The sequence below is a fragment of the Nyctibius grandis genome, chromosome 31, assembly GCF_013368605.1.
Source record: "Nyctibius grandis isolate bNycGra1 chromosome 31, bNycGra1.pri, whole genome shotgun sequence".
NCBI lineage: Eukaryota > Metazoa > Chordata > Aves > Nyctibiiformes > Nyctibiidae > Nyctibius > Nyctibius grandis.
The window spans coordinates 5,394,510-5,422,420 of record NC_090688.1 but is presented as its reverse complement, the minus strand read 5'-3'; the positions used below and the strand labels follow the sequence as shown (position 1 = coordinate 5,422,420).

Sequence of the window (27,911 nt, the reverse complement as noted above, 5' to 3'; positions counted from 1 at the left end):
CAGAGCAGGTAGCTGTGTCTTACCTCACAAGTTCTCTCTCTCTCACCCACTGGGTAATCTTTATCCTTAAGACAGTAACTGCAATTAATCAGACTTTATCCTGTATCTTAAACAAAACTTCCAAGCGCTGTCTAGCGCCGTTAAGAGTCCCCAGGCTGGCAGCGCTAATTAATTAACGTAATTTCGGCGAGGAGCCCGCTCTCCCTCACTCGAGATGGCAACGGCCGGGCGCGCGCGGCTTCCCTGCCCGCAGCCAACATGGCGGCGGCCGGGCCCGGCCCGCGCGGCGGGTGGCAGCGCAATGTGCCCGCCGGGGCCCTTGCCCGTACCCAAGATGGCGCCCAATGCGGTTATCCCATGCCCTGCCCCCACTCAAGATGGCGGATGCGTGCGGCGTCTCGGCATCCTTCCCGCTCTCAAGATGGCTCCTCCCAACCGTCTCCCTTCGCCTACCGAATCGCGCCGCGCACCGGCGCTTTGCACCGCCCCTCACCCCGCCTGCAGCCAATAGGCTTCGCGAGGGGCGCAGGGGCGGCAACCCTCGGAGGCGGGCGGTGCCCGCCCCTGCTGTCAAGATGACATCGCCGATAGCCAATGGGGCGGCGGCGCGGGTGAGGCGGGCCGGGCGGCGCCGCCATTTTGTGAGTCTATAACACGGAGCGGTTGGGTTCGTTCCTGCTATTCCGGCGCCTCCACTCCGTTCCCGACGGGTCTCCTCCGTGTGCAATGGACGGGTGAGTCCCCGCCGGCCCGGGCCTCGGCACGGGCGGCGCCGTGCCGGGGGGGCAGCGTGGCCGGACCCTTCCCAGCGTGCGGAGGAGGGGGAGAAGGCGGCGGGGGTTCGGGACCCGCGCCGGGGGCTGGGGCGTTACCTGAGGGGGGGGCGAGGGTGCGGCCGGGCCGCCGGGCGGAGGCGAGGCGGTCGGCGGCGGCGCGGGCGAGGGTCTCGTGCGCGGGCCGCCATCCCGGAGCCCCTCGTCGCGGGAAGCGGGGGGAGAGCGGGGGCGGCCCCTGCTCCGCGGCCGCCGCCCCGCCGCGGCGCCTCGTGTGGGCCGTTGCCCGCGCGCGCTCGCTCGCCCCCCGCCGCGGGGAGCCGCCGCGTGCTGGGGGCGCGGGTCCCGCCGGGGGGAGGCCGGGGCTGGGCGCGGGGCGGGGGGGGCCCGGCCGGCCGCGAGCACCGCGTGGGCGTGCGGGGGGGATCGGGGCGCCGGGAGCGGGCGCACCTGGCGGGGGGGGGGCGCGGGCGGGGCGGGTGATTCACGGCGGGGCCTCGCTCCTATTGTCTGGCGCTTTGGCAGGCGGGGGCGGCGGGGGGGCTCTCGCCGGGCTCTCCTTTGTGAGCGGGTTCCCGGAGCCGGGGTGTGCCCCGGGGAGCCGCGGCGCGGCCCGCTCGGAGCGGGGGGTCCTTGGCGGCGGCACCCGGGAGCCGCAGGTAAAGCCGTGCCCGTGCTCCCCCCTCCTGCTGCCCGCTCCTGAACTCCGCTGGGATAAAACTTTCCGTGGGACTCGGGTAGTTTTTCTGGAGCGCGGCTCTGGGGCAGCATCGATTTCTCTTTAATCGCCCCCTCACCCGGTGTTCGCTCAGAGGTGTTTGCTTTAAAACTGTTTTATCAAGGCAGCTCTCTCAGAAATGCGGTCTCCGTGCTTCTCTTGTCTTGTAGAGTGTGCTTTGTTAGTGATACGATTTTTGTTTCTTCTAGAGCGCGGTAGTTAAAATACTCCTAAAGGCCTCCGAGTAAGCAGTTTGTTTTCCCAGAGCCTTAAGTACGGGAAGCCCAAATTAGTGCCTCCTCGGAACACTCCGAGGTGAGAATTAGGCGTAGTCACATGTCTGGGGTTTTACACACTGAAAAGGTGGAGTCTCAGTGTTGTTTACATCTAAAAAAAATGTTTTTAAATCTTGTATCTTATTGATTTTTACAGTCCAGGGTGCAGTGCAGGTTGCTGTGCTGCTTCTAACAAGTTGCTTATCGTGTTGAATGATATTTAAAAAAAATCTTCAGCATGTGAGGTCGTACATTCTAATGGCAAAAATCAGTTTGTTATCAGCTGTCTTCACAGGAGTTCCTAGGAAAGCTGATTTACTCTGTGTGTTAAAATAGTTGTTATTTTACTGTAGAAATTTTAGTATAAGGTAATTATCCGTTATCTTTTGAAGATCTCGGTGTGTGTTCTGTTTACCCTGTGGAAGTTGTCCCCTGTTGAAACTTCGAAAGCTGTTTCTGAAAATGGTTGTACGTTTTGCCTCGCTGGCAGCGAGTGGCCTCTCCGGCTGCAGGCTGCGGCCGTGTGCTTCTCCCACCTCAACCGATACGTAGCTGTGCTTTTCGAATGATCCCGTTTGAATAAGTTGCTTTGTTAAAGGATGCGGGGAGTTCATATGGGAAATGCTGCTTTGGAAAATGACCTGGGGGTTTTACTCCTGCTGCTTAATTTTCCCCCTTATTGCGTAGGAATTATCCCATTCCAGGTAGAAAAGTAATTTTTATGAAAGGCTTTACTGCCTGTTCTTTTGGAAATGAGAAAAGCTTTGGTCACCTCCTTAAGGCTGACGTAGGACAAGAGAACGAAGCTCAAGATACGATACTTTACTGAGGGGGTGTGTGTGTGAACTGGAAGTATATTGCACATTTCTTGAATAAAAATTCTTCAATACTGTTGGTGCTTGTTTCATGTGGTGTTTGTTATCAAATGAGTTACAGCAGTATTCCAGGAATTGATAACTCTTGGCAAATACAGCGGGTCTTCCTGTTGGATAATTTTAAATACTGTCCCCTGTTAAGGCGACTTTATGTAAAACATTTCCTGTGTGTGAGGCCCACGAGAGGAACAGGAAGTAGAGAAATGGCTCTGGGGTAAGTGTAAGAGTTTGGAAACTTGGGAGATTCCGTGTTCTCACTTTGCTTTGCTGGAAATAACTTTTTTTTAAAGTTATGAAAATCACTGGCTTAATGTATGTATTTTAACTGAAGAAATGCGTACTCAGATGCAGTAATTCTGTTAGAATGGTGGTGATTCTTCACACTGATTGGTGCAGATGGGTTTAATTAGTTCATTACTGCTGGCCCTCGAAGTGCAGCAAAACCCATCTGTCTTCGCTGGTGACCAGACACCCGGGATGGCGAAGCCCGGCGTTCTCAGACGGAGCCTTCTCTAAGTAGTTTGCTTGGAAAAAAAGAAACTATCGCGTGGCTTCCTGGCAGCAGCCATTGGATCAGGCTGGAACTCGGCTGTAAAGTGCTGGGTTATGATGACATGGCAGGTTGGTTTGGAAGAGGAAGTGCGAGGAGCTGAGCTGGCTTAGACTTGTGGTGCTGCTTATTTGTGGAGCTGGTGAAACATGAATGACTTAATAAGATCAAGCAGTATTTAATTCCCTGAAAAGTTATGAGTTGTTGCAGGAGGGTAGGGAAGGAAGAGCTAGTAAATGCAAGTTCTCTAGCGTTAAATCACTTTGTAGAATTGTTTGAGTACTTCAGATTTCATGTTGCTGTTTTAAGAATGACTGCCCTGCCTTCTGCTTCTCTGCCATGTGTCCTTAAAGTTGCTGCAGGTCCAAAAGCCAGCCACTTCTGGGTCCTTGGCTTTGAAATCATGGTCAGCTACTTGAAAGAGAGGAGTTGAAACAGACAGTGCTGCGTATATGTCGAGCTAAATTGATCATTTGTGCTCTCAGGTTTATGTTGCTGGTTTACAGTGGTTTGGAGTTGATTAAAGAAAGATATAATCTTCAGTGCAAGGGTATAACTGAAATCCTTAGACCGTCCTGAGCACTCCCACAAGAGAGTAACGTGTAGGTGCTGTAATACTCTGGAAGATTACCCAGGCACAGCAAGCCAAGCTGTAGACAAGTCATTCTGATTCCGTCAATGGAAGAAGCTGCTGTAAGAAGATGTATGTTGTGATTTATAACAATGTTCTCTGCTGACAAGAGCTAGCACGAGCTGCTTGAGGTACAGCTAACGCTGTTTTTCATGCTAGTTAATCAGGAAGCCTCATTTTGGGATGTTTAAGCATATATGGTAGAGTTTAGTAACTGCTTTTTCCTTCAGATCTATATTAGAGGAAAATACTATTTCTTTTCCTAAGTTGAAAAGAATTGTTAGAGGAATCTTGTGCACAGACGTACCCCAGTCTGGGAGCTGCCTGGACCTCTTCACCGCTCTAATTGCGCTCTGTTAGCCTGGCACCGGTCTGGCTCCAGTGGCGTGAGCGTGGCTGGAGGGCTGCTGTAAGCCTGGCACGGGCTCCGAGCTTGGCTGAGAGCAGCCCCGGCTCGGCGTGGCGTGTCCTGGCTGCGGTACCGCTGGAGCTCGGCGTTAGTCGTCGTCACTGTTGACTCGAGAATTTCACTAGAGATGGCCTCTGCCCAGCCTAGCGGAGGTTACTGCTCTGAACAGGAGGTTGTTATGAGTTGCAGAAGAGAATGCTGGTGATGGAGTTGGCGCTGGGCACTTTTGGTGTAGTCAGGGGTGGTGTTCGGATCGCATCGCTTTCCCGTGGAGAGGGCCGGGCTGTGTTAGCTGTGGGTTTCGGCAGTAGCCCCCCGTGGTGCCCTGCGGAAGGAGCAGGCTCCACTGTAGGAGGGGGAAGAGCTGCAGTTTTCTGGCGCTGCTGGGTCTCGGGTCTCCACCATCACCATCTAATAATTTTTCTTTGTGTAAACTGTCCTTGGCTCACTCGCAAAGACAACTGTGCACTTTGACTTGCTTTTTCCTTACTACTGTAAACTATGCTGGATATTTGTGGCAAACCTATCTAACTTTTTTAATCCTTTTCTTTCTTTTTTCTACAGCATTGTCCAAGATATAACAGTTGGTACAAAGGTAGGCACTTCTCACTTTTTCTCTCTTTTTACACTGCTCAGCATCTGACCTAGTTTTAGCCTCACCAAATGTAGATCTCTGGCTTTAAAGGGTTATTTCTGGTACCACGTAAATTGGTTTTAACCAGAAGGTAATTTAGTTTCATGTGCATTTAAAACTTTTATTATGGCTCAACATTTAGCTCTTGGCATTTGGACATTGATTATCAACTGTCAGAAAAGAACTTTATTGCATTTAGAAACAGCCCTGTCCCCTACTAAAATGTCAAGCCATGCTTGTTATTTGTATGCTAGACAATGCTTCTCACTGGAGAAATGGGTCCTTTTTCTTTTGAGAACTTTATTTCCTTTGTTTGTGTGACTTCCTGTTCAGTTATATGTCAAAAATCCTTCTGCCACAAAAAATTTGAGTGTTTAGCTGTTGATTTTTATCTCTTGCGAGTACAGTAAATATGACCTTTACCCTTCTAGTCTCAGGTTTTGAAAGTGCAGACTTAGCCCTGAAACCCAAAGTGCTGACAGGAGCCTCCTTATCTGCTCTGCGTGGTAATGGGCTGTTGTGTTCGCAGCATAAAAGCTCGTCCCTGCGAAATGTTAGACTGGAATGTGCGGGATAGTGGCACTCCTTCACATATTAAAGGTTTTTCATTTTGCTTCGTGAACATTGTAGCTAGTGCTCTGGGATCAGGAGTACAGTAAGTTCAGCCCTGCGAGTTCTCTTTATTAGATAGTATGTGTGTGAATATTGGCCCTCAAAGTAGTAATCTGACAGCTTTTTTTAATGGCGTGAATTATGTTGTCAGCGTCTTCATCATCCACTAAGTTGCGTGTGGCGACTTGAACAGGCTGGTGAAGTGCTGCGGAGCATGACGGGACTAATCGAGGTGGAGCTGAGCTTGCGTAGTGTGAGCTCTCTTAGGGCTACAGAGGTGAGGTAGGAGCGTTAGGGAGAACTTGCTCCTAGACAGCAAATAGATTTTGTATTGAAAGTACAAAGTTAGACGTGACCGCTGTTGAGCGTAGGCATGTTTGAGAGTGCTCTGGGGCTTCTGAGAAGCGTTAAACACATGAAGGGGCTCAATTTAGTGGCTGTAGGGGAAAGGTTATTCTAATTTTTCATCTATGAAAATCTGAAACTTGAATTAATTGTAGTGCCATGGTAGTGTCTGGTTCTGTTTGAGAACAGTCTGCTGCAAGGAGTTCAGTTTGCCCTCGGAGGAGGAGGAAAGGCTTGAGGCTGGACAGTAAGGTTGGTTAATAGTTCCTAGCCATTGTAAAAGGTGGACTGAGTCATCTCGACTGCTGTAGGGCAGCTTGATGCATCATCTTCTAGTAAACTGATTTGTCTAGGTAAAAGTCCCCTCAGTCTGAACAATGTATAATTCTCAGCTTTAGGTTTCTGCAGCTTTAAGAAGTGGTTTTACATACCTAGACTTGACCAGGAAGCTTCTGAAACTGTAATTGTAGTCCTCCGTGAATCTTGAAAAGCTGCAGGATGTGGTGTTGCATGCCTCATCCCTCCCGGCTCGGGGTGATTTCAGTCCCTAGTGCGGTACAGTGAGATGTCTAAAATGAGGAGTGGGAGAAATCCCATCCAAGTGCTTTCGCTCCTAGCGCAGGACAGAACTGTAGCCACGATCATGCCAGCTGTACAGTGGGGTGGGGAGTGGGGAGACAGAAGTGTGCATTGAAAATGAGGTTTCTGGCCAAGTCAGATGAGGCGTGTTTTGAGAAAGTTGAATCAAAATTTAGAGAGTGGCAAAAGCAAAAAGGAAAGTTGAATCATCTTGATAAAGGTAAGTTATAAAATCATTTTTGATATAGATGTGTTATCTGATTATGTTTAAGAAAGACATTGAATATGCCATGTAACTAGTACATTTTTTAATGTTACGGTGTAACGTTGTGCATGTCATGGGTTTGCTTAGGTGAGTTAGAATCCTGTTTGTGCACAGCTAGGAGCAAAGCGAAGGCTTCCTTACGCCTGCATCCTCTGCGTGGCTCTGTGCAGGTCGGCTACGTCCCGTTTCCCCCTGCTCTGCTGCTGCTGTGCTCAGGATCCTCTGACTGCAGGACTCCTGCGCAGAGAGAGGCACAGGCATCTCTGTTTCAGAAAGCTGTAATCAAATCACTATCGATCGCTGCTTAAAAATACTTACATCTGCGGTAAGCGTAAAGCCTCACTGGCTGCAGCTCTTCTGGAATTTTGCTGTTGCTTTTGTGTGTTGCTTCCACTTCAATCTACCCTCCTTTGGTTTGCCAGTAAGTTTGAAGGGACCTCAGAAGGTTTCTGTAATGTCACAGAAGCATTTCAGTGTTCTTTGCTAAAGTAACTGCAGTGATAGAGCTCTGTTCATCCATCAGCATTTGTTTGATCCCTGGGGCATCAGTGAAATCACTTCAGTGATTAACTGATTCCCCTCTTCAGAAGCAGATGTTCTTTATAATTGCTTGGTAACTTAATGCTGTGGAAGGATAGTTTTGTGATCTACTGATTTTATAAAACATACTCATAGAAACAAGATTCAGGTGAAGATAGAAGTAAATTGTCAGAGGTAACTTACAGGGGCCTCTTGGTTGTCTTCCTCCTGTAAGTGTTTTTAATCAGGATGGTAACTGTAGTAGCCATTCCTGAGCTTCACTTCTAGCCTAGTCCACAGGCTTTTCACTTTAAAGTGTGTGAATGTGTTTAGGAAGCTTGTTGCAATTCTGGTACAGGCTCTCAATGCACAGCCTTCTGGAATGTTCTGCAGATTAGAAATACATGATTTAAGACTTCCCATAATTTCATTGCTGTCTGAAAAGGAAGGAAGCATGGCCCTAAGATGGAGGCACTGTATATGAGCTCTGAGGTGCTGGGTCTGACCCCTGCAGTTGCCTCTTCTAAGTAATTTGCTCAAGATCACTCTCGGTATCTCCTTTCCCTTTAATTTGCCTAGATACCACTGTGTTTAGCTGTAGTGGTCTCTGAGCAGGACTGACTTACTAGAAAGAGTATGAACTATGATACATCATTATTTAAGTAAAGTTGCATTTCAGTGATTGAAAAATTCTCGGAATAGTTCAGGTGCTGAATAATCTTGTTAAGTTGGGCTCTTTTTGAAAGATGATGCTTCCAGGAAAAAAAAAGTACACTTGTGTGGCATTTGAGAAGTTAATTTTTAAAGCAGGGTTTGCTGGAGTGTGATAGAGGCTGACTGCATAGAAGTGATTTGTGATCAAGCCAGGATCTTTGCCATGGGAACAGTAATTATGGCTTCAGGCAGCAGGCCAAGAATGTTGTGAGGAAATTCCAGTCCCCTCCTATGGCTTTAGTTAGAGGCTGCAACAAGCTGGCTCTTGTGGCCTCTGTAACAGGCGTGATCACACGTGTAAGCCACATGTCGGTAGCAAGGTACATGTGTGTCTTTCGGCGAGCATCGTGTCAGCTGCGTTGGTAAAAGCTCGCTCTGGTGTGGGTCAGTGTTGCACACAGGTTTTATGCACCTGTGTCTTCCGTTTGTAGATGACTGTCCTTCGTGGGGCCGTTGGTGAGCCCTCGGGTGGGATTATGAAAACTGTTTAAATTTGTGTTACGTTTAACAGGAATTCAAGCTATTGGTTGCAGCACAGGCACTAAGCAAGGTTGCTACCACAGGCTTATCAGCTACTAGATCTGTTTAAAGCAGTTTCTCTGTCACAGGTAAACCAATTTTTTTATGTGGAAGCCAACTCACATTGCTTGCACTTGGCTTCTGTTGTAGATGAAATTGTGTGAGACTTTCTAGAAAACGATCAGTTAGTAAAATGGTTGTAGAAGAATTTTCTTTTAACCCTGAGCCTACTTTGCCGTTGATATGTGATGATTTAAAAAAAAAAAAAAAGGCAAAATATTTAACACATGAATTTATTCAACTTTGTCTTTTTTACTCCCACAAGTGTAGGGATAGACTCTGGTCCCTGAGTCGCTGACATTTGTTTCAAGTATTGGCAAACTAGAAGATGTAGATGTGCTGGTGCCATGTGCTAGTGTCATCTCACACTAGCAAGAAGAGTCAGCGTTGTTTAATTTCAAATTCTACGTGGTTCCGGTGTGGCTGTCATTCAAGCTTCGTATGAAAACATGTTGAATACTGTGCTTAGTTCAGCAAGTGTGTGTTGGCAGTCCCAATGTAATGATTGCTCCGTGTTTGTAAAGCAGACTGTAGTTATTACACAACCACAATTTAGATGAGGTTGAATTAGCGTGGAGTTCCTTCTGAACCTGCATGTTCAATTTGCCATTTTACAGATTTGGGCACAAAATGTGCTTTCATAGGTTCCGTTTCCCAGTGACTCATCCAGCAGTATTTCTTTCTGATAGCATTTGTATTAAGCTTTACCAAGGACCTGTCTGCCTCCTTGCAGTGATTTAAAAAGCTCAAGGCTGACTACTAGTTAAGTTTCAACTTGGGAACAGTAAATCATAAAGCCTGGGTGTGTGCTGCCCTACAAAGCCAGAATGACTGCATTTCTGCGGGACTTGGAGTTTAGGAATTTTGGGCTATTTAAAATGGCCACACCTTTTATTTGCTCAAAGGGCAGGTTTGTTTCGCAGGGTGTCTCCATAGTAGCAAAGACTGAGAAAGTCAGGGAGGGGCTGGTGAGATGAGTGGGTTGAGGATCCAGCTCTGCGCTAAAGCCAGCGTGTGCTTGAGCTTGTCATGCCTCTTATTGCACAACCTCACGTCAGGTTGTGTGAGCAATTGCTTTAATGCAGTGCTTAAGTTTCTAGTGGCTTGTAGGAACTCAAAAATCTCTCTGTATGCTACAGAAATAGTGCCAGCTATTGTGGCAGCGTGTATGGTAGGAAAGTAATTTTCCAGTGCACTAAATTCTTTGCAGTGCTCTGACGACCAACGTACTTTCGAAGATGCTGAAAATGCGTGTGTGTGTAAGCAGTGTGCTGTTGTGGATCTTTGTGGGAAGTTTACCACGCTGGCTCTTTTGTGAAGGTGTTAGAGTAAATCTTGTCCAGACAAGAGTGAGGTTATAACAATTTAAGAAGCTGTAAGTGGTAGGTGACAGCTGTTTGCTGGCCCCAGCTGAACGGAGCATAGTTTAGGAAAAAGTGTGTACTCTAAGCCTGCCAGAGAGGCTAATGCCTCCACCAGGGATTCATTATATCGGTGTCATATGCTGACTACTGGGTTGGGTTTAATTTGATAAATGATACAGGGTGCAGTGAGCAATTTGGTGAACTAAAATGATTTCCCCACCACCACCACCACCTCTTGCTGTTGGTTCTGATTGCGTTGTAAATTGTGTGTATTAAACAGGACAGCGAGCTGGTGGCTGCTGCCTGCAGACCAGGGGGACAGCAGTGTCACATCTGGCTTAGCGGCCACCTCGGAGGCTGCAATCTTCAGGATCTTGAAGTTATTTTGTGTTGATCTTAACTTTCCAGCTCTGCTAGGACTGAAGGAGGATGCAGCTGTAGTCTGTGTTCTTCAGAGATGTTTTCACAAAGAAAGTTGACTCACGCTTTCTGTTGGTGACCCAAATTGCAATGTTTGTCACACTGCTCTACCTTCAAATGACTGAAGAGTGTTGGAAGTAGGAGGGGGAAAAAGGGGGCGTGTGGGGGTAACACAAGGGAGCCTTGCTGGAGGTGAGTCTGCTGTGGAAGACAAGGAAAACTGGCGCCCTTCTTCCTAGTCCTTTAAACTTAGTTCCATTCCTGGCTCTTGAATCTCTCAGCCAAAAATCTGGGAATGTAACACGAGTGTGGCTGATGATGTCATCAGGCTGGATTTCTCTTCGTTTCTTCCCAAAGCGACTGGAGCTGTGAACTGAGCTATCAAAGCACATTCCTCTGTTCCTCTGGGACTGAACTTGCACAGAGCCCTTGAAGCATACTTCAGAGATGCTCAAGTCTTTCTCTGCCCCAAGAAACTTTTTTTTGCTGCTTTTATCAGAGCAAAGGGTTTTTCACAGCTCTTAGGCTGGGCTTGCCTGGAGCTTGCTGACCTTCTGGTCGTTGTCCTCTCCTTCCATATGCCCTGTCTTTTTGCTGTTGCTTTAATTCTGCTTTCTGCCTCTAACACGTGTTACATTCTGAAATGGATTGTACCATGTAGTATCACCTGTGTGTCTCGAAATTCGTATTTTTGTGGTCATTTGTTTCTACCCTTTTGCACAGGCAGAATGGAGTTGATTTATAGTAATCCATTTAAAATAATTGACTGGATCTTAAGTAGATAAAGGATTATTTAGGGCAGCAGAGAATTTCTGTAGTACTTCTAGGTGTGTTGGTAGAAGCTGAGACATTCTCTGGCTTCATTCCAAACTATGGTAAAGTTCAGGTAAAATCCTAGTGAAAATGAGACAATTTGTAGTTTTCTTATAAATTAGCAGTTGATTTTTAATCTGTGAAAGCCTAGACTAATTCAAAATTCTTAGAATTTATTTGTTAAAATTTTCAAGCAAAAAAAAAAAAAGGCTTAGAGCTTAGGGGGTGGGCAAAAAGCTTGGAAAAATAGGAAATATTAGAATTCTGCCTTGTGGCAGCCTTCCTTTCCCTAATTCAGAAAAGGGAACTAAAGGGGTATGGATAGCAAGACTACACGAAGCATGGGTGTTTTATTAAATTAATGCAGCTTGAGCCATAGACCTTTTGTAGCCACGAGTGTGGCAGACAAAAGGAGGCTGCTGTCATAGAAACGCTCCCAGGCAGTGTTTTACCTGGTAGCAGTATGTGTGCTGGCTGGTGGCTGTGGTGGTAGGAACGGCCTTACCCCGGTCTGGGGAAGATTTGGCAGCGTAGCTTGAAAAGCCGTGCTTGTTTTCTATAAACAGGAAGAGGAGATTTTTTTTTAGTCCAAATGAATTTTTTGTAGAGCAGTGTTACCGCTAGCACGCTGTTGTTTCTGTTAATCTCATTGTGGAAATACCAGCTTCAAAAGAATTAGCTGAACAGAAATGTCAACATAAATTAATGCCTCTTGTGAGCAGGGATGTGAACTTCAGAATCTGCAGAGCTGTGTCTTGAGTGAGGCTCTGCACAGCTGGGCCTCCCCAGGGCACTCGGGGAATGAAAAAGGTAGAAAAGCGGCGTTGTGGGTTGGTGCTGGTGGGCAGCCGAGCACGCACACAGCTCCTCCCCTTCCCTGGCTTTGGGTACTTCTAAACTTAAATAAAATACTTCAGAATCAATAGTGTTTTTACTGTTCTTTCTGATATAATTCAGAATACCCAATGGGTACATTGTTGGTGAGAAGCTCTTCCAAACCTTTTAGAACAACCAGGCTTGCTCTGCTGAATTAGGACACTTAGTATGAAGCATTTCAATTTATAACATGGTTTTAAATCTTATTCATAGCTTACAACGTGTACAGAAAGAGAAGACATGAGTCTGGAAGGGCACTGTGGCAGCTGCTGCCAGTGTAAGGACAGGCGGCTGCTGGAGTTCCCAGGTTAATAGAGCGCTCCTTTGCAGTTTGCCTCAGGTGAGGTCACTCCAAAAAGCAGCCTTCACTAGAGATCTCTTGTGGTTGTCCGAGATCAGCTCCAGCAGTAACAGAGAAGGAACAAACGCTGATGAGAAGCCACAGTCAATGCACCTTCCTTCTGTCGGAGGCCGCTTGCCGGTGCTGGTCCGTACCCGTGCACGGCGGCGCCGTGTAGCCAGCGTGGCTCCTCGGTACGTCGGTGTGCTCCGCTTAGGTTGGTACTGTGAAGCCGTTCTTTTAAAGGGAGTCTATGCGGAGTAATTCTGGTGTAACTGCACAGTACTGTGGATGTGCTGTCTAAACTTCCTTGTGTGGGGAAAAGGCCTTGGAATAATCATAGTTTTCCAGCTGCTGCAGTCTTCCCTCTTGGTTTGCATGGACTTCCAGCTGGGAAGCTTACAAATTGACTGCTGCTTCTTTTGATGTCGAACAATCATCCCCCTCTGCCTCCTGGCTCTGGTCACAGCGGGCAGCGTAGACTGTCTCCAAGATAAGAGGGGAGGGGATTTGAAATTGCTCTTTCATTAAAGAAACAGACATGTGGAAACCAGCAGCAATGAGCATTCCTTGTCAGAGTGCCCTGCGAGTAAATTTTCAAATATGTGAGAAAATGTTTATTTTAAACAAGCCATTAGGAAAGTTAAATTCAGGGAATTTAAATTCTTTCCATAATAGCATAAATGTTTGTTTTTCCAGTTTATAGTTTCCTAGTGTTGCCTCCATGAGCGCCAAATATGTGACTTGCTCTGGCGTTTCCATGATGGATTGCAAGGGCTGCCCGAGTGTGCTTGCGCAGGCGCGTTGGTTCATACTGGGAGTGCTGGGGTTCTGTGTGTTCAGAAATTTACAAGTTGGTATTTAAGAATTTTTTTAAAAGTTCAAGGCCCATTAGGGCCTGATGCAAGGGGTTTCATGAGGCCAGTAAACTCTTGTATACATTGGTAGGGCTTTTGCTCACTGGTGGGTGGTTCTTGCAAACAGCTGCCAGTTGTATCCCAGCCCACAGAAGGCAAAGCCCTACCTGTAGTGTTTGCAGTGGTTACAGTAAACTGGTGGATTTTTTTTTTTAGCCTTGGAATTATGCACTAATTTGAGTCATCAAAAGGATGGGATCACAGTGTAATAGCCTCCCAGCCTAGCTTGCCTCTCACTGCACTCAGGAATCCGAGTGCTAATTAGAGCAGCTGTTACAAGGCCTATTCCTGATGACTACACCCTGTTGGAAGAAGGAGCCCTCCTGGGTGCCCGCAGCCTTTGTGGGACCTGGTCAGCGCTCGCAGGTGACCAGCAGCAGCACATGAACCGCGGGCTTGGAGCCTGGCCTGATTTCTCATATTCAAGACATCAAAGTCCTCGAGCCCGTCTTTGAAGAGCTGGCAGTGAGTAGTCAGACAAGAAATTCAAGATTTGAGGGGGAAAGAAAAAAAAACCCCAAACCTGTGTCTAATCCGGCGTTCTGGGGCTCTCGTGTGACCTACTTTTCCAGCGTGTTTGCTGGGGAAGCGAGCGGAGAGCTTTTGTTGTTGCACAGATACTGTTTCTGCAGGTGCCACCAGATACGGGGCATGGTGGCAGGTCGGGTTTCTGGTGGCCGGTGTGAAGTGGGGTATGCTTCCATCGAGGTGGGTGGGAGCTAGCCAAGGCAGGGATGAGCTCTGTTCTTTTTTTCTGTTGATGAAAGCCTTTTAGTGTGGCATTTCTGTGTAAAAGTAGTGTAGAAAATTATGAAAGTGCTTTTATGTTAGATTTGTATTACGTTTGCTCACAGTTTACAGTGGGATTTGAGGCCTTCTATGTGACTTACTTGAAATGAAGCCATACTGATTTTAAGCTGTTGTGTATACAAGTATAGATTGTGCTAAGAAGTAATTTGTAGTCTTTTTGCTTTTCTCTTAGTGGTGTTTTTATACCTCCCACTTGGGTTAGACTGTTCTTGGTCAGTTGAGGTAATTTGGGTGACTTTACAGGGAAAGCTGTAATGAAACGCATGCATTGCATACAGTAATGTGTTCATAGATCTGTTCAGCTTTATTTGCAGGGAATGGAGGGGAAGTGCCAGGCTCCTGCAGTTCAGTAACCGTGTGTGAATAGACGGAATTATACCTACAGCTGCTAAAAAGCCCAGAACAAATGCATTTCTGTAATTCTGTGATACCAGTTTGGTTAGGTAGTCTAACTCTAGTAGGAATTTGTTAAATGTTTTCTTCCTCTGTAGAGTTGAGCTGCACGGGGCTGCAGTGAGAAAAATCCAAGAATCAGGATGCTGGGATATGCTGTGCTGCTCACAGCTTTTTGTTTTGCAAATAGCCATGTGGACTTTAATGTAGAACAACTGGTGCAAAAGGCAGTAGAGGGTGGGATGAGGAGATCTCGTGCCTGTGGTACTCGAGTTTCTCTGCTTCAGAATGCTGGTCTGTCTGGTGACTTAAATGTGCTTCCTGAAACTTCATGGTGCTGTTGTCCTGGAAGTTGTTGCTGCTGTACTGGGGATTGTGGCTAGAAAACAACAAACCAGTGACCAGACTGTTTTGTACTAGAATCCAAATTATTATCTGTGGACCTATTTCTGCTGTAACATTTGAAAAGCAGCTTTTTGCTAGTAGCTTTACTTTCCTGATCTGCCCTTTCTTGGGGTTGGGAGGGGAAGAGATCCATTTCTTTCAGGTCTCAATTTCTCCAAGTTGCTGCTTCTGCTTGTAACTGGAAAATACGTATCTTTGGTTCATAATTGCCAAGTCATACACTAACAGTTTTGGCCAGCTGCTGCTAACTTGTCTTTTGCTTAAGACTTCCTTACTCCTGGTAACCCACAATAAAATAATCTCTGTCCTCTTGGTGAATGCCAGGAGGCCTATCTGTTTTGTTCTTCCTGATCAGCTACAGTGTTGTTCTAGCTTAACCTAAAAAAATGAAAATCTTGTCCGATACGAGTAGTCAGAAACCTGTTTTGTCAGATACAACAGGAAAATATGAATATCAATGCACTACACTGCATTTAGTGGCTTCAGACAATTCAGCAATGCTTCATCTCCTAAGATTCCTAATGCTTAACTGAAAAGAGATATTGGATAGTGCTACTCAGTTACTAAATTGGATCTTACTTATATTTAATTTATGATGGAGGTGAGGTTCACTGCCCACTGTCAGTATATTTTCACTTACACTTCTGTTCAGCCTCTCTACACCTTAATCTCAGTGTTCTGCTTTAGGAGTCCTTGAATAGAATTTAGTAAAAATGCTGTCAGTTTACCTTTCATCTTTTCTTTTCCAGCGGGGATCTGACGAGCTTTTCTCTACTTGTGTTACTAACGGACCCTTTATCATGAGCAGCAACTCTTCTTCTGCAGGTAATTTGCCTATAAAAAAGAGTAGCAGTTGATAAGTATGGCAAGTACTGTGAGGAGGTCTGTTTTTTCCCCATTTAGTCTTAATTTTAAAGTATCTTCATTTTTAGTAGTTAAGCCTTTTGTAGGACAGTGCTGAATAATAATAAACTTCTGCCCTATACCCTTAAGGTTATGAGACTGAATAAGATTGTTGCAGGACAGTCACTAAAATGACTGTACAGAATTAGAACATGCAGGTTTTGCTGTAAACTGTTATGCTTAAAACACAATGGAATTTCGTGTAGGGTTATTTTGGCTGTATGTAGTAGTTTGCTGCTATTTGGGAGTCCTACACCATCTACAGGTTAATAATCCCACTCAAGGCAGTATCCTTGGGTGCTCAGTCCAGAATTTTGCCCTCAGTGCTTGTCAGTGCCTTGAACTGTGTTACTTGGAGCTAACATTGTCTTCTGAGTCCTGTCATGTTCTGCCTGGGGCCTCCCTGCCAGCCCGTGACAGCTCATGTCTTGGTGGCGTGCTGCTGACAGTCCTTGCCATATGTCTAATCCTGCTGACCTAAAAGAGGTGTCCCCTTTGAACTGCTTCGTTGCCAAGAATACCAAAGGGAAAAGGAATAAAGCAGCGATCTAGAATTAGTGGCTCAGACCTACACAAAGCAGAAATGTGGGTGGGAGGATGTGTACTGTAAACAGGCTGTAAAAGGGCCACTGGAGAGTTGATTCCATTGCAGGGGCATCCAGCTGTGTCACTCCCATCGTGTAATTTGGGGGGAAAATAAAGTAAGATATGTCTTCAGACTCCAGTTAAATTAGACTATGGGATTTCTCTGCGATAGAGAGCAATAACTGGATGGGGAGCACAAACTGTATGTCAGAGGTTGTAAGTGTGAGCATATTCTTTCAAACCCACTCTAATGAGCAGTAACTCTTTGCTTTTTACAGCTAATGGAAACGACAGCAAAAAATTCAAAGGCGATAGTCGAAGTGCTGGGGTCCCATCCCGAGTAATCCACGTCCGTAAGCTCCCCAGTGATGTCACGGAGGCAGAGGTCATTTCCTTGGGTTTACCTTTTGGCAAGGTCACCAATCTTCTCATGTTGAAAGGAAAAAATCAGGTATTGTCTCTGTAATTGAAAGCAGGCATTATGTCAAAGGCTTGATGAGTTTGTCATCAGTAAACCAAACCCAAGTTGTTTAAACAACTGTCGTGTATTAGGAGTCAATAACTTGTGCATACTCTTATTTTACTTTTCCGTCATTATACCATGAGCTGTAGAAAATACTATTTTCAGACTGTACAAGGAGCTAAGTCCATAATTATGGGTTGTCACTTATAATTAGCATTATGCCTGGTTTTTAAATTACAGACCAGGTGAATTATTTGGACAGCAGTGACATGAGTTGGCCTTTTTCACTCAAGCCAGCTTGACAGTTGAGTAACCACCGGTGTAACTTTGCATATTAAGGGCACCTTTACAGATACAATAAATTAGCTGGGTAAAGCTAAAACACTCTTGGGTAACGCAGGAGGTGTGCGCTAATTTGGTAACTAAAATTGTCCTACAAATTAAGGAGTAAAAAAGCAAGCCAACTTTAATCATTGCTTAAAATACTGTGTCTTTAATCTTAACTATGAAAATGTGCCTCTGATACTGCGTTGTGTGATTATATGTAAGTACTTAATGTAATGACTTGCTACAATCCCTTACGTTTTTGTTTTGAAGTGGAGAAGACCCTAAAGGCCCAGAACAGTGAGTGGGCTTGCTGCTCTGTAGAGAAGTATGGGGGGTTGCTTAATATGTTAATGTAAAGAGTCTGGATTATTGCTGCATTGTGTTCTTGCAGACACTTCTGTCACGGCCAGTTTCATAAACGTGTGTAACATGGAGATCTTGGGATGAGACTGAAACATTGCGTTAGAGCAGCCTGGTCCTTGTTTGTTCTGTGCACAGTTGGTTCTTAAACAATTCTGTGTACAAAACTTGCGTGTAAATGCAGTTGTGAAAATCAAATGCAGTTACAATTCAACTGGCAGTTCCTCCTGAGGTTATCAGCCACGTAACACAGTTGTCGAGCGTTAATGCTGTCCTGGCGTGAGCCGCGGTGATCACGTGTCGATGTTGGGTTTCACTCTGCGCAGGCTTTCATCGAAATGAACACGGAGGAGGCAGCCAACACCATGGTAAACTACTACACCACCGTCACTCCAGTCCTTCGAAGCCAGCCCATCTATATTCAGTTCTCCAACCACAAGGAGCTTAAGACAGACAACTCTCCGAACCAAGCAGTTAGTTTTTGTTCTTTACGTTGTCGTACTGGTGGGAGGGACAGGCAGTTCTCTGCTGGCAGTTTGATTTGTGCTGCTACTGTTGGCCTGGGAGGCTTTTGAGATGTGGCTTAACTATTGAAGTGCTAAACGAAGCACACTGGCTTCTAGCTTATGGCATGAGGACTCCTGTAATAGCTTTTATCCAAAGTCCCAGCAGACTGTTAAGTGAGCTGCTAAAACTGCCTTAATGTCAGGGGAAGAAAATGCATAGTGAATGTGAGAGCATGAGGAGGGGTGTTTTAACCCTCCTTAGAAAGAGTAACTAAATACCTGTCTGAAGGCTTGATTAATGTCTAGTGCTTTAGGACAGTTCTTTCTAATATTTGAAAGATTTATATAAAATAAAGCTCTGATGGGGCAAACCTTGTGTCTGCAGAATATCTGGTGCTGGTAGGTGCTGGCTTTGAGGCAGGCAGCACTTGAGCACAGCAGTTCTTAAGGCTTTGGGCTGTGTAGAGTTTCTGTGCTAGATATGCTCTGCAGAGGGTATAAAGTTCCCTTTCTCGGCTCAGCTGCTCTTGGCAGCCTTTCAGGACAGGAACACTGGAAAGAAGTTCAGGTTACCTGTGCCTCCTTATCAGGGATGGCTGCGAGTACACCCCGCTTGCCTCCTTTCCCTTTTCAGGCCGATTTCATCAGGGTCAGAGCACCTGGTGCTGTGCAGATGAAATGCTGCTGTTCGGTGCATCTGACAAAGCCAGAATCTGGTGCACAGCAGTGAGCACATCGTGGTGTTACATGTGAGGGGGACTCGACAGGAAAAGCCCAAGTCAGTTTTCACTCCTGTAGCAGATGTGCATTAATCTTTCAGTCTTGCCAGCTTCTGTAGTATCCTGGAGATGGTGTTTCACCCCAGAAGAGCCTAGTTTTTCCTTTTTTCTAAACAATGGAATAATTCTGCTGCATCAGTAGATGCTGAGCAAGGTTCTTTATTTAGCGTGTATCTTTGCACTGCTCTTACTGATTGGGGTGTTTAAATGTGCTGAAGTCATTGTAGCCCCAGCCTTAGGAACAGTAAACTGCTTTCTGTTGTTCTAACTGTTGAGTTCTGCTAGCAGTCTGCAGATAGGAAGCTCAAGATAAGCTGAATGTGTATTTCTGCAAGCAGAGGTGTTGGTCTAACAGCACGTTTGGTCCCGCAGCGTGCCCAGGCAGCTCTGCAAGCCGTGAATTCTGTGCAGTCTGGAAACCTGGCGCTGTCGGCCTCTGCTGCGGCCGTGGATGCAGGAATGGCAATGGCCGGCCAGAGCCCTGTCCTCAGGATCATTGTGGAGAATCTCTTCTATCCTGTCACTCTGGATGTCCTGCATCAGGTAAAACACGTCGCCACGACTTCGTGAAGGCTCCCCTGGAGGAAGCGAATTGTTGCCTTTTCAGTGTCTGTGTTCTAACAGCCTGTGTTTATCTGGGTAATTCAAGTTCTAACATAGCTGTCAAATTTCTACTTTCTGGAGACCCTGACGCCTACACAAGATTTTTCTATTTTTGGTCACCATCTGGCCAAACTTTAATTTCCAGAGATGTGATTGCTTGTCCATTTTAATTGGATTACAGTCTGGTACAAGGGACAAATATTGATGTTTTCAAGACAGCCCTTCAAGTTCTGTTTAGGGTTTAGCAGAAGTAGCTGCTCTGTGTCCTTGTGGAGGGTACGAGGAAACAAATACAGTGTCCAGGAGTCATGCAGGCAGTGGCCTGTTTGGAAAGTGCCCACAGTCCACTGTTGCTGCTGAACTTTGGATTTAAAATGCAAGCATTTAATAACCCCTGAAATTCTTGGAAAAGTCCCAGTTTGTGAAGGTGTATGTGAATCCTGTGTAAGAATTCGTAACAAACAAAAACTTGATGAAGGGGGCAGTTCAGTCACCCTGGTGTTGTTCTAGTCTGATGCCATGATGCAAGTTAAAGCCCACGGTGTAGTTTAAAACCTTAAATTTTTAAGTTGGAGAGCTAACAAGGCGAAAGGATAACTTTTTTGTTTCTGCTTCTAATAATGGAGATCAATATGAAATGAACTTGCCAGAAATGAGATAACAAGCTATGCAAATATTATCTTGCAGATTTTTTCCAAATTTGGTACAGTCTTGAAAATAATTACATTCACGAAGAACAACCAGTTTCAGGCCCTGTTGCAATATGCTGACCCAGTGAGTGCTCAGCATGCCAAACTGGTGAGTAGTATGTCTGCTGTGCTAAACACCTGAATTGTTTAACTTTATTAACCTCGGATCAGTGTCAGAAGGTAGCATTTTGAAGTGTTTGGTGGCTGTATTAGGTTTATGTGAGCATTGCCCTCGTGGCAGATGACACGTGTGAGTGGGAGGGAGCTTCCCCCCAAGAGCAGCGCGGCTGCCCTGGGTGGTACTGCAGGGACAGAACAAAGCAGTGCTTTCTCCACCCAAAGCAGGACACCTGCTCCATCTGAAGACACACACTGGTACCTGGGGTGATGTAACACCTTCCCTCCAGAGATCTGTTGCTGTGATCTTAGTATAAATGCAGCTTGGATGAAGAATGGTTTGTTTCCTTGCAGTCTTTAGATGGACAGAACATCTACAACGCCTGTTGTACGCTGCGCATAGATTTCTCAAAGCTCACGAGCCTCAATGTAAAATACAATAATGACAAGAGCAGAGATTACACACGACCAGACCTACCTTCTGGGGATAACCAGCCCTCTCTTGATCAGACCATGGCAGCTGCTTTTGGTGAGAATTCTCGAAGTGGGAGCAGGACAAATACGACTGATACGTGTCGGGGAAGGGGAGGGGATGGGATGTAATCCTGGTGTGTTTGGTCATACACAATTTTGGAATATGGTGTGACTAATGAGGAAAATTTGGGAACCCCTCAATCGGACTAGTGCAAAATCCTGGTAGGAACATGGGGCTGCTGGTGTGTGCTCCTGCTTTGGAAGCTCTCCTCCATTTGGGTGGGGACTGTGGAGGTGTCCCAGCTGCCTGTGCTGTGAGTGCCATCTTCTGTCCTGCCTACAGGAGGGACGCAGCGATAACCTGGGGTGTTGTAACCCATACTGTGAAAACTACACTGTGGTTAAACAGTTACCAGAGCTACTAGCTTGTGTTCTGGTCAACAGCTGTATTCTGACAGCAGCTTCGGAACAGCAGGGTTAGGAGGAATGGGTTTTGTAATTTCTTGGAAGTTCAATGTTACGTTAGAGGCATTTTTGAATTACTGTTTATGTTTTAGGGTTTAGCTTTCAACTAAATGCTTATGTTGAAGGACAGATCAAGGCGTTCCAGCCAAGTCTGGAGTTTTCGTGCTGTTGAGTGTCTTTGTATGATGTGTGTATCTTTCCCAGGTGCTCCAGGAATAATCTCAGCTTCTCCATATGCGGGAGCTGGCTTTCCTCCTGCCTTTGCAATTCCTCAGGCTGCAGGTACTGTATTTCGTAAGTTGAAATTTTATATAGGTTTTCTTTTGCTGAAGCATCTTGATGTTTTAAAGCTAAGTAGCAGTTATTTTTGTTGGGTTTATTCATGTCAATTCTAAATGCTGGCGTTTTAGACGTAGAAGGGAATGGTGTTTCAGTACATAACCTCAACTGGGAATGTGAGTGTGCAGCTGTGGCACCTCGGGCTAGTGGCACCCCTGGCTAGGCAATATCCCAGTGACAAGAGGAAAATGGAAGTAGCGGGATGGGAGAGACAGTAAAGGCAGTAGTTAAAATAGTTGGGGGAAATGGGGGAGGAGATAAAATTTTTTGTATTTTAATTTCCTCATGTGGTTGCAGTGGTTGGGAACTCGCTTTGACAGCTGTAAATATGGTCAAAATCACGGAATCTTTGTCCATTTTTTCCTAAATACTTTGAGTAAAGTTAGTATTTAATGTGAACCTAATTACATGCACTGTTACAGTTGCACTGTGAAGTTTACAGCTCATACTGCAGGTAACAAATTGTTGCTGCTTACAGAAGTAGCCTGAGATGAAAACCTCGTGTTTTAGGTAGTAAATACACTCCTTGGAGTGCTAGACTAAACAATTTTTGCTTTGTTTTTCCTAGCATACCAAGCTGTGTTGACTTTCTTGTAACTGGATGGAATTTCCTTGCTTATGACAAACAAGGACAGATCAAACTGTCGAACCATTAATGTTTTGTTAATATCCTGTTCTGTTGGGGAGACAGGCCGTGCCGCTTTGAGAAGTAATTTCATTTAATTGATTACTAGCAATTGTTCTTGAACTGTAAAGCTCTTCCCTTTGGAGGGCTGATACAGTGAGGTGCCAGCTGTTACTGTGAGCAGCCTAGAAATGCCTATAAATAAAGCTTTAATGTTTCTCCATTCGAGAAGAGATTAGCTGGTGGTAGCATACAGTATCTGATTGTTCCATGCATGGTTAAAGAGCAAAGCATTTTTGGCATGCCCTGGTTGGAAAGACCCTTACAAATGCACTGTTTGTGATACCTTTCCTGCACCAGCAGAGCTGAGGCTTTGTGCTGATTCCGCTTCCCGTGAAACACGCACAATATTGTAGTCATGGAGCTGGTGCCGAGAGGCAGCTGTTAAGCACCAGGCACTGCAAGAGCAAACACGATTGGAAATCGTAACATTTCCTGCAGCACCAGAATCGGAGGCTCCTGTTGCTCTTAGAATATACGGTCACCGTGTTCTGAATGATGACTTGCATGTTAAAGGTGTGCTGTTCTCCCTTCTGGTGCAGCAAATACACTAGAGTACGTGCTGTTAATTTCTTTACTGGTTAATATTCTTTAATTTCCAGGCCTGACAGTTCCAAATGTTCACGGAGCACTAGCTCCTTTGGCTATCCCATCAGCAGCAGCTGCAGCGGCTGCAGCAGGACGGATTGCCATTCCCGGCCTCGCTGGGGCAGGGAACTCTGTTCTGCTGGTTAGCAATCTGAATCCTGAGGTTAGTGGAGTCCTAACTTTACTTTTTTCTCCTTCCTGTTACCTCTGCTTTCACTTTCTGAACACAGATTGTGCCGAAACTTGTTGAAAGTGAAATCCTACTGTATCATAAAGGAAACGGCAGAACTAGAAAAGCAGCTGACGTGCTCTGCCAGCTCTAAAACTGACAGCAGATCAGTACTCTAGTTGCTGAAGGGAAATGAGAAAGTCCATCTCAAATTAAAATCTTGCTCTTCTTTGGTTGAAAGCCAAGGATGCTGCCTGCCTGCTCTTGTCCCGTAAAGACTACAATGCCTGTCCCTCCCTCCCTCTGTTATTGGAGTCTCCCTGCCATTCCCATGGAATAGTGTCGGCTGGGTCACAGACTGGTCATGTCCATTCTGTCTTTTCCTTAGCATGTTCTAGTTTTTAATACATTAATTCAGAACTGCAGAGAGAGTTCGTTCTGACCTTTGCTCTTTCTGTGTAGTGTCTGGACCCCCGCCAGCTTGACCTCGTACCTGTGCAGTATTTCCTCTGCCATGTGCTTGCACATTTTCCCTTTCCAAGATTCCTGGAAGTTTTTCCTTAGCTAAACACCTTAACAGCTCACAGATTACATTTTCAATTCTACTTGACTTACTGAGTTGAAATATTTGGGTTTCTTTAAAAATAAAGCAAGTAATATTTGAACAAAAATCTTTAATGAAAGATGGCATCATGGGAGAATTTGATACGGGTATCTTGGCTTTTTCTGCAGTTAGCTTTTGGCTCTTTGTTGGATTGAAAGTGTAGAATCTTCTAGTGTGTGCAGTAGAGTATGATGAGTCTCTGCTGAAAAACACTGTAACTGGTGGGACTGTGCACACAAGTTTATACTACTTTGCAAAGCTATAAAACTTACCAGTGATGTCAGAGTAACCGCAAAACCTCTTTTGCATCAAAGGGGAAGCCTGGATGTGATGAATGATCAAAAATACTTAACTCTCGATGGGATGAACCAATTGAATCAGTATTTCAGACTGCTCTTTTTATCTGTCATTACTGTTTTCTCCAGGGCATGAAATAATGGGAGGGGCTGTGATGCAGCTTTGGGTTGGATGAGTTGCTCTCTCTGCCTTGGAGCTCCTCTGCCATTCCAGAGCTGCCATCTCTGGCTCGGTCCTGATGACTTGCTGTTCAGACAAAAGTCTGAAGCGTTAAGAGCTGGCATCATTGCTCTGCACCAGTGTAATACTGTCGAGTGTGTGTTTCTGGGGATGATTTTGCATTGTCTGGATGGCAGGGACAGGACCAAGGACTGTGCTGTACCTCTGCTTAACTGGCACGTGTTCAGAGCTCTGAGCAGTGTCTGGTGTGCACAGTTCTTGTTCAAGTAGGAGCAAGCAATTATTTCATGCCTTGTATTTTTTGATGAGCTCTTGACTATCCATCCAGCTTATCTTTGGGCTAGAGAGACTTTGATACTTGTACTGAAGCTGTGAACTAACAGACCTGAAACTTTTTTCCATTGCCTGTATAATCAGTGTTGTAGAAACTTACCTGTGCCACAACCAGTTAGTTAAGAGACAGTATTTCTCTGGAGTGACTACTCTGCAATATTGTATAAGGTTTTTTCTGAATTGGAATCATGGAAACTGAAATTACTCCATTTTTCTTCTCCATGATGAGTGGAAGAAGTCTGCGTGTCTCAGCTTGCGCTGACTCCTGCTGTGGATGCAGACTCTCGTCCGCTTGCACAGTCAGTGTTGTCGCTGGGAGCAGAGATGCTTTTCCTGCCTTTCTGGATAAATACCAGCAGTGTGGGTTTCTGCACTGTGAGGTCGAGCCACAGAGGTGGAAGGGAATAGACCTCTGCTGCAAATCAGGTACCCAGTTCCTTTATAGCAAAGGCTCCTAGCAGAGCTTTGAGGTTTTTTGTAGCGGTGCAGCTGCTCATCCGGATCACCTCGGGCCGTAAAGGCGGCGATGGGTGCCTGGACTGGCCTTGCCCTGCTTTGTGACAGCTGAGCACTGCGACGCGGATCGCCTGCTGTGGTCACTGGTGCTAGAGCAGCAAACACAGCGGTGGTTTTGACTTGATCCATGAAGCTGTTTCTTCTAAGAAATTCCTGTAATGGGAGAACATATTTTTAGTCACATTTTAGGGACGACCTTTGCGGTTTAATCCCATATCCAAGCCTGTAGCAGTCACTCTGCTGTGATACTGTCTCTTACCTCTTTGTATATCTTAAGTAAAAATGCCTTTTCTATATCATTGTGTTCCACTAGGTAAAAACCTATTAACTGTTTCTGTAAACAAGTTATTGTATGTAGAATTCTATAAATCTGACTGATGGAACACTACATATTTCCTTATGTATTTACTGACCTGTGTTTTTTGCTACTTTTTTCTTTTCTCCCCATCCCTGAATTTTTTTTCTTCCCCTGATCCGGAATTTCTTTGCCAACTGACTGCACGGTACTTCTGCTTCCTGTTGTTGCTTGAAACAAAAAATAAAAACATTCCCCTTCCAAAAAAAAAAAAAAAACCCTGCTCTTCGGAAACCAACCTGCCCTTCAATATTAACCATCTTGAAAACTTCATCATCCATCAACCAATTTCGCCATTTCCTGCGGGGACTCTGCCCTTCCTCGTTGTGGACGATTTGTGCAACCTCGCTCTCCCCTTCGATTCCTTACCTCTTCCCTGTCCCTCCGCTGCCTTGCTCTGCTGTTCTCTAAAGAGAGTTACACCCCAATGCCTCTTTATTCTTTTCGGTATGTTATTATTCACACTTTTTATTACCTTGTTTTTTCATTTATTTGAGATTACTTTTTTGATACTTCAAAAATGTACAGTTTGCAGTTTGCCATTTTTTTGAATGCGTAATTTCATTTTACATTGTTTACTTAGTTTGCTATTTAATTTAGTTTGCCTTTATTTTATGTTCAGTTATGCATGGTTTATTGCTTTGCATGTCTTTTATAAGAGTTTTAAATTGTGATAGCATGCTAAATTGTCCAGTCTTCTGGCAGTAAGATTTTTTGCTTTTTGCTGAAACCCAGTGTCTTTTCTTTAATGTATTGTTCCATTATTATTCTGCTATATAAACATTTTCCTTAATTAGAGCAGAATAAGTAACCATGGTTGGAATGAGATCAGTTCTGGTTGTGAATGAATGTTTTTGCTGTTGGATTGATTAGCTAATATTAAGTTGAATGAGACTTCATTTTTTTTTTCCCCTACCTAAGACTGTTCTTGTTTCCTTATTTTGAAGGAGTCTATGGTGATGTGCAGAGGGTGAAGATATTATTTAATAAGAAAGAGAATGCCCTAGTTCAGATGGCTGATGGAAACCAGGCCCAGCTTGGTAAGCAAGCTTAAAAGTATCAGACTGGTAGCATTAAGAGACCTAATGAGTAATTAAGGCTTTAATATCAGTACTTTCTTCCAAAAAAAAAAAAAAGACCCAAAACCTGAGTGTGTCCATGCCCTTAATTGCTTGCCTGCGTACGTGGTATGGATTTGGGGCAGCTCTGGAGAAGGTACGGCTCGTTTGTGCGAGATACTCTAGAGGGAAAATAGAATAAACAGCACAGTAAGGCAGAGTCTGTCGTGCAGTTCCTGGAGGATGTGGTATCTGCACCGGGGAGAACCAGAATGAAATTCTAGCTTTGATTTAAATGTCTGAACAGAACTGTGCAGTGCCAGTGCAGTCAGTGCTGTCTCTAACCGTTGCAGCCATGAGCCACTTAAATGGTCAGAAGCTCCACGGGAAGCCGATCCGTATAACATTGTCCAAGCACCAGACAGTCCAGCTGCCCCGTGACGGACAGGAAGACCAAGGTCTGACAAAGGACTATGGAAACTCTCCTCTGCATCGTTTCAAGAAACCAGGCTCCAAAAATTTCCAAAACATCTTTCCCCCTTCTGCCACTCTTCATCTGTCCAATATTCCGTGAGTATCCGCATGGAGAGGTCCTACGTGGACGAGTGTGAAAACGTTTGCAAATTTAGTGTGAGAGTAAATACGGTCAGCTTCCTACTGCTAGCAGGAGGAAGGCTTGCCCCTCTTACTGTTGTTCTCAGAGCCTTTCCAGTCCGAGAAGTTATTGGTAGAGAATTTAGAAAAGCCTCTGAGAATTGGTTCTGAGATAAATTCAGTGTGTCAATGTACATTTGACTGGAAAAACTATTTGTTTCAGACCTTCAATAACCGAAGAAGACCTTAAGATGTTGTTCTCGAGCAATGGTGGGATGGTCAAAGGATTCAAATTCTTCCAGTAAGTGTTTTCTTACATCCTGTCCTTACACTGGGCTTTTCAGTATGAGAAGGGTAGAAGTGCTTAGGTGTGATCGAATTCCAGCTCAGGCTAAGTGAGAGGGGAGCAGAATCGTTGCTAACATAGTATTTGACTCTGGAATAAAGAATTCCAGAGTAACCCTGGATGGATGCGTGGTGAGTACGAGTTGAGAAAACTAAGGTAGCTGAGAAGTTTGGATATGTGTGTTTATCATATAGATGTACTCTTTCATATAAAAAAGGATATTGCTGTTACCTGGGTAGTTAATTTTCTGCTGGCCTCGTTGAGTGCTAGATAGGAAAACTTGCACCAAGTTGGGGAAACTGCACACGGTGGTACTGAGTGTGGCTTAAACTTGTGTCTTGTCAGGAAGGACCGTAAGATGGCTCTGATCCAGATGGGCTCTGTGGAAGAAGCCATTCAATCACTCATTGACCTGCATAATCATGACCTGGGTGAGAACCATCACCTGCGTGTGTCCTTCTCGAAGTCCACCATTTAAAGCTTTGGAAGGCGTGAGACAAAATGGACTTGACTTAAAACCTCTTGGGTTCAGCCTTGACCTTAAAAGGCTGAACACTAGGGTTTCAACTTCCATCATTCCAGAGAAAAAGCCACTTTAAAAATGCAGCTGAAGTGACCTTAAAAGACCAGAGATTTTATTTTTTTAAAGAGAAATCAGTTTACCGGTTTTTAAAAAAAAAAAAATTAATTCATATTGCTAACCTTGCGGTGATGGGTAACAATCTTGACTGTTCAAATAAAAATCACAAGTTAAAGTTTA

The 27,911-nt window shown here is 45.2% G+C and overlaps 1 protein-coding gene across 3 annotated transcripts; it reads left to right on the top strand.

Moving 5' to 3' along the window:
- The first annotated feature begins 644 nt into the window (after window positions 1–644).
- PTBP1 (polypyrimidine tract binding protein 1) lies at window positions 645–27,911 on the top strand. 3 transcript variants are annotated; one of them, XM_068420584.1, is made up of 15 exons: window positions 652–734; window positions 4,796–4,826; window positions 15,566–15,641; window positions 16,583–16,755; window positions 17,781–17,927; window positions 19,112–19,282; window positions 20,030–20,140; window positions 20,503–20,677; window positions 21,292–21,369; window positions 22,714–22,862; window positions 25,567–25,600; window positions 26,101–26,193; window positions 26,565–26,781; window positions 27,029–27,106; window positions 27,497–27,911. In XM_068420584.1, the coding sequence occupies exons 1-15, from the start codon at window positions 727–729 to the stop codon at window positions 27,627–27,629; spliced, it is 1,674 nt and encodes a 557-aa protein (XP_068276685.1). In that variant the 5' UTR covers window positions 652–726; the 3' UTR covers window positions 27,630–27,911. The 3 variants fall into 3 exon arrangements, with proteins under 3 accessions (XP_068276686.1, XP_068276687.1, XP_068276685.1); XM_068420585.1 differs by lacking the exon at window positions 4,796–4,826 and having other exon boundaries at window positions 645–734; XM_068420586.1 differs by lacking the exons at window positions 4,796–4,826; window positions 15,566–15,641 and having other exon boundaries at window positions 649–734.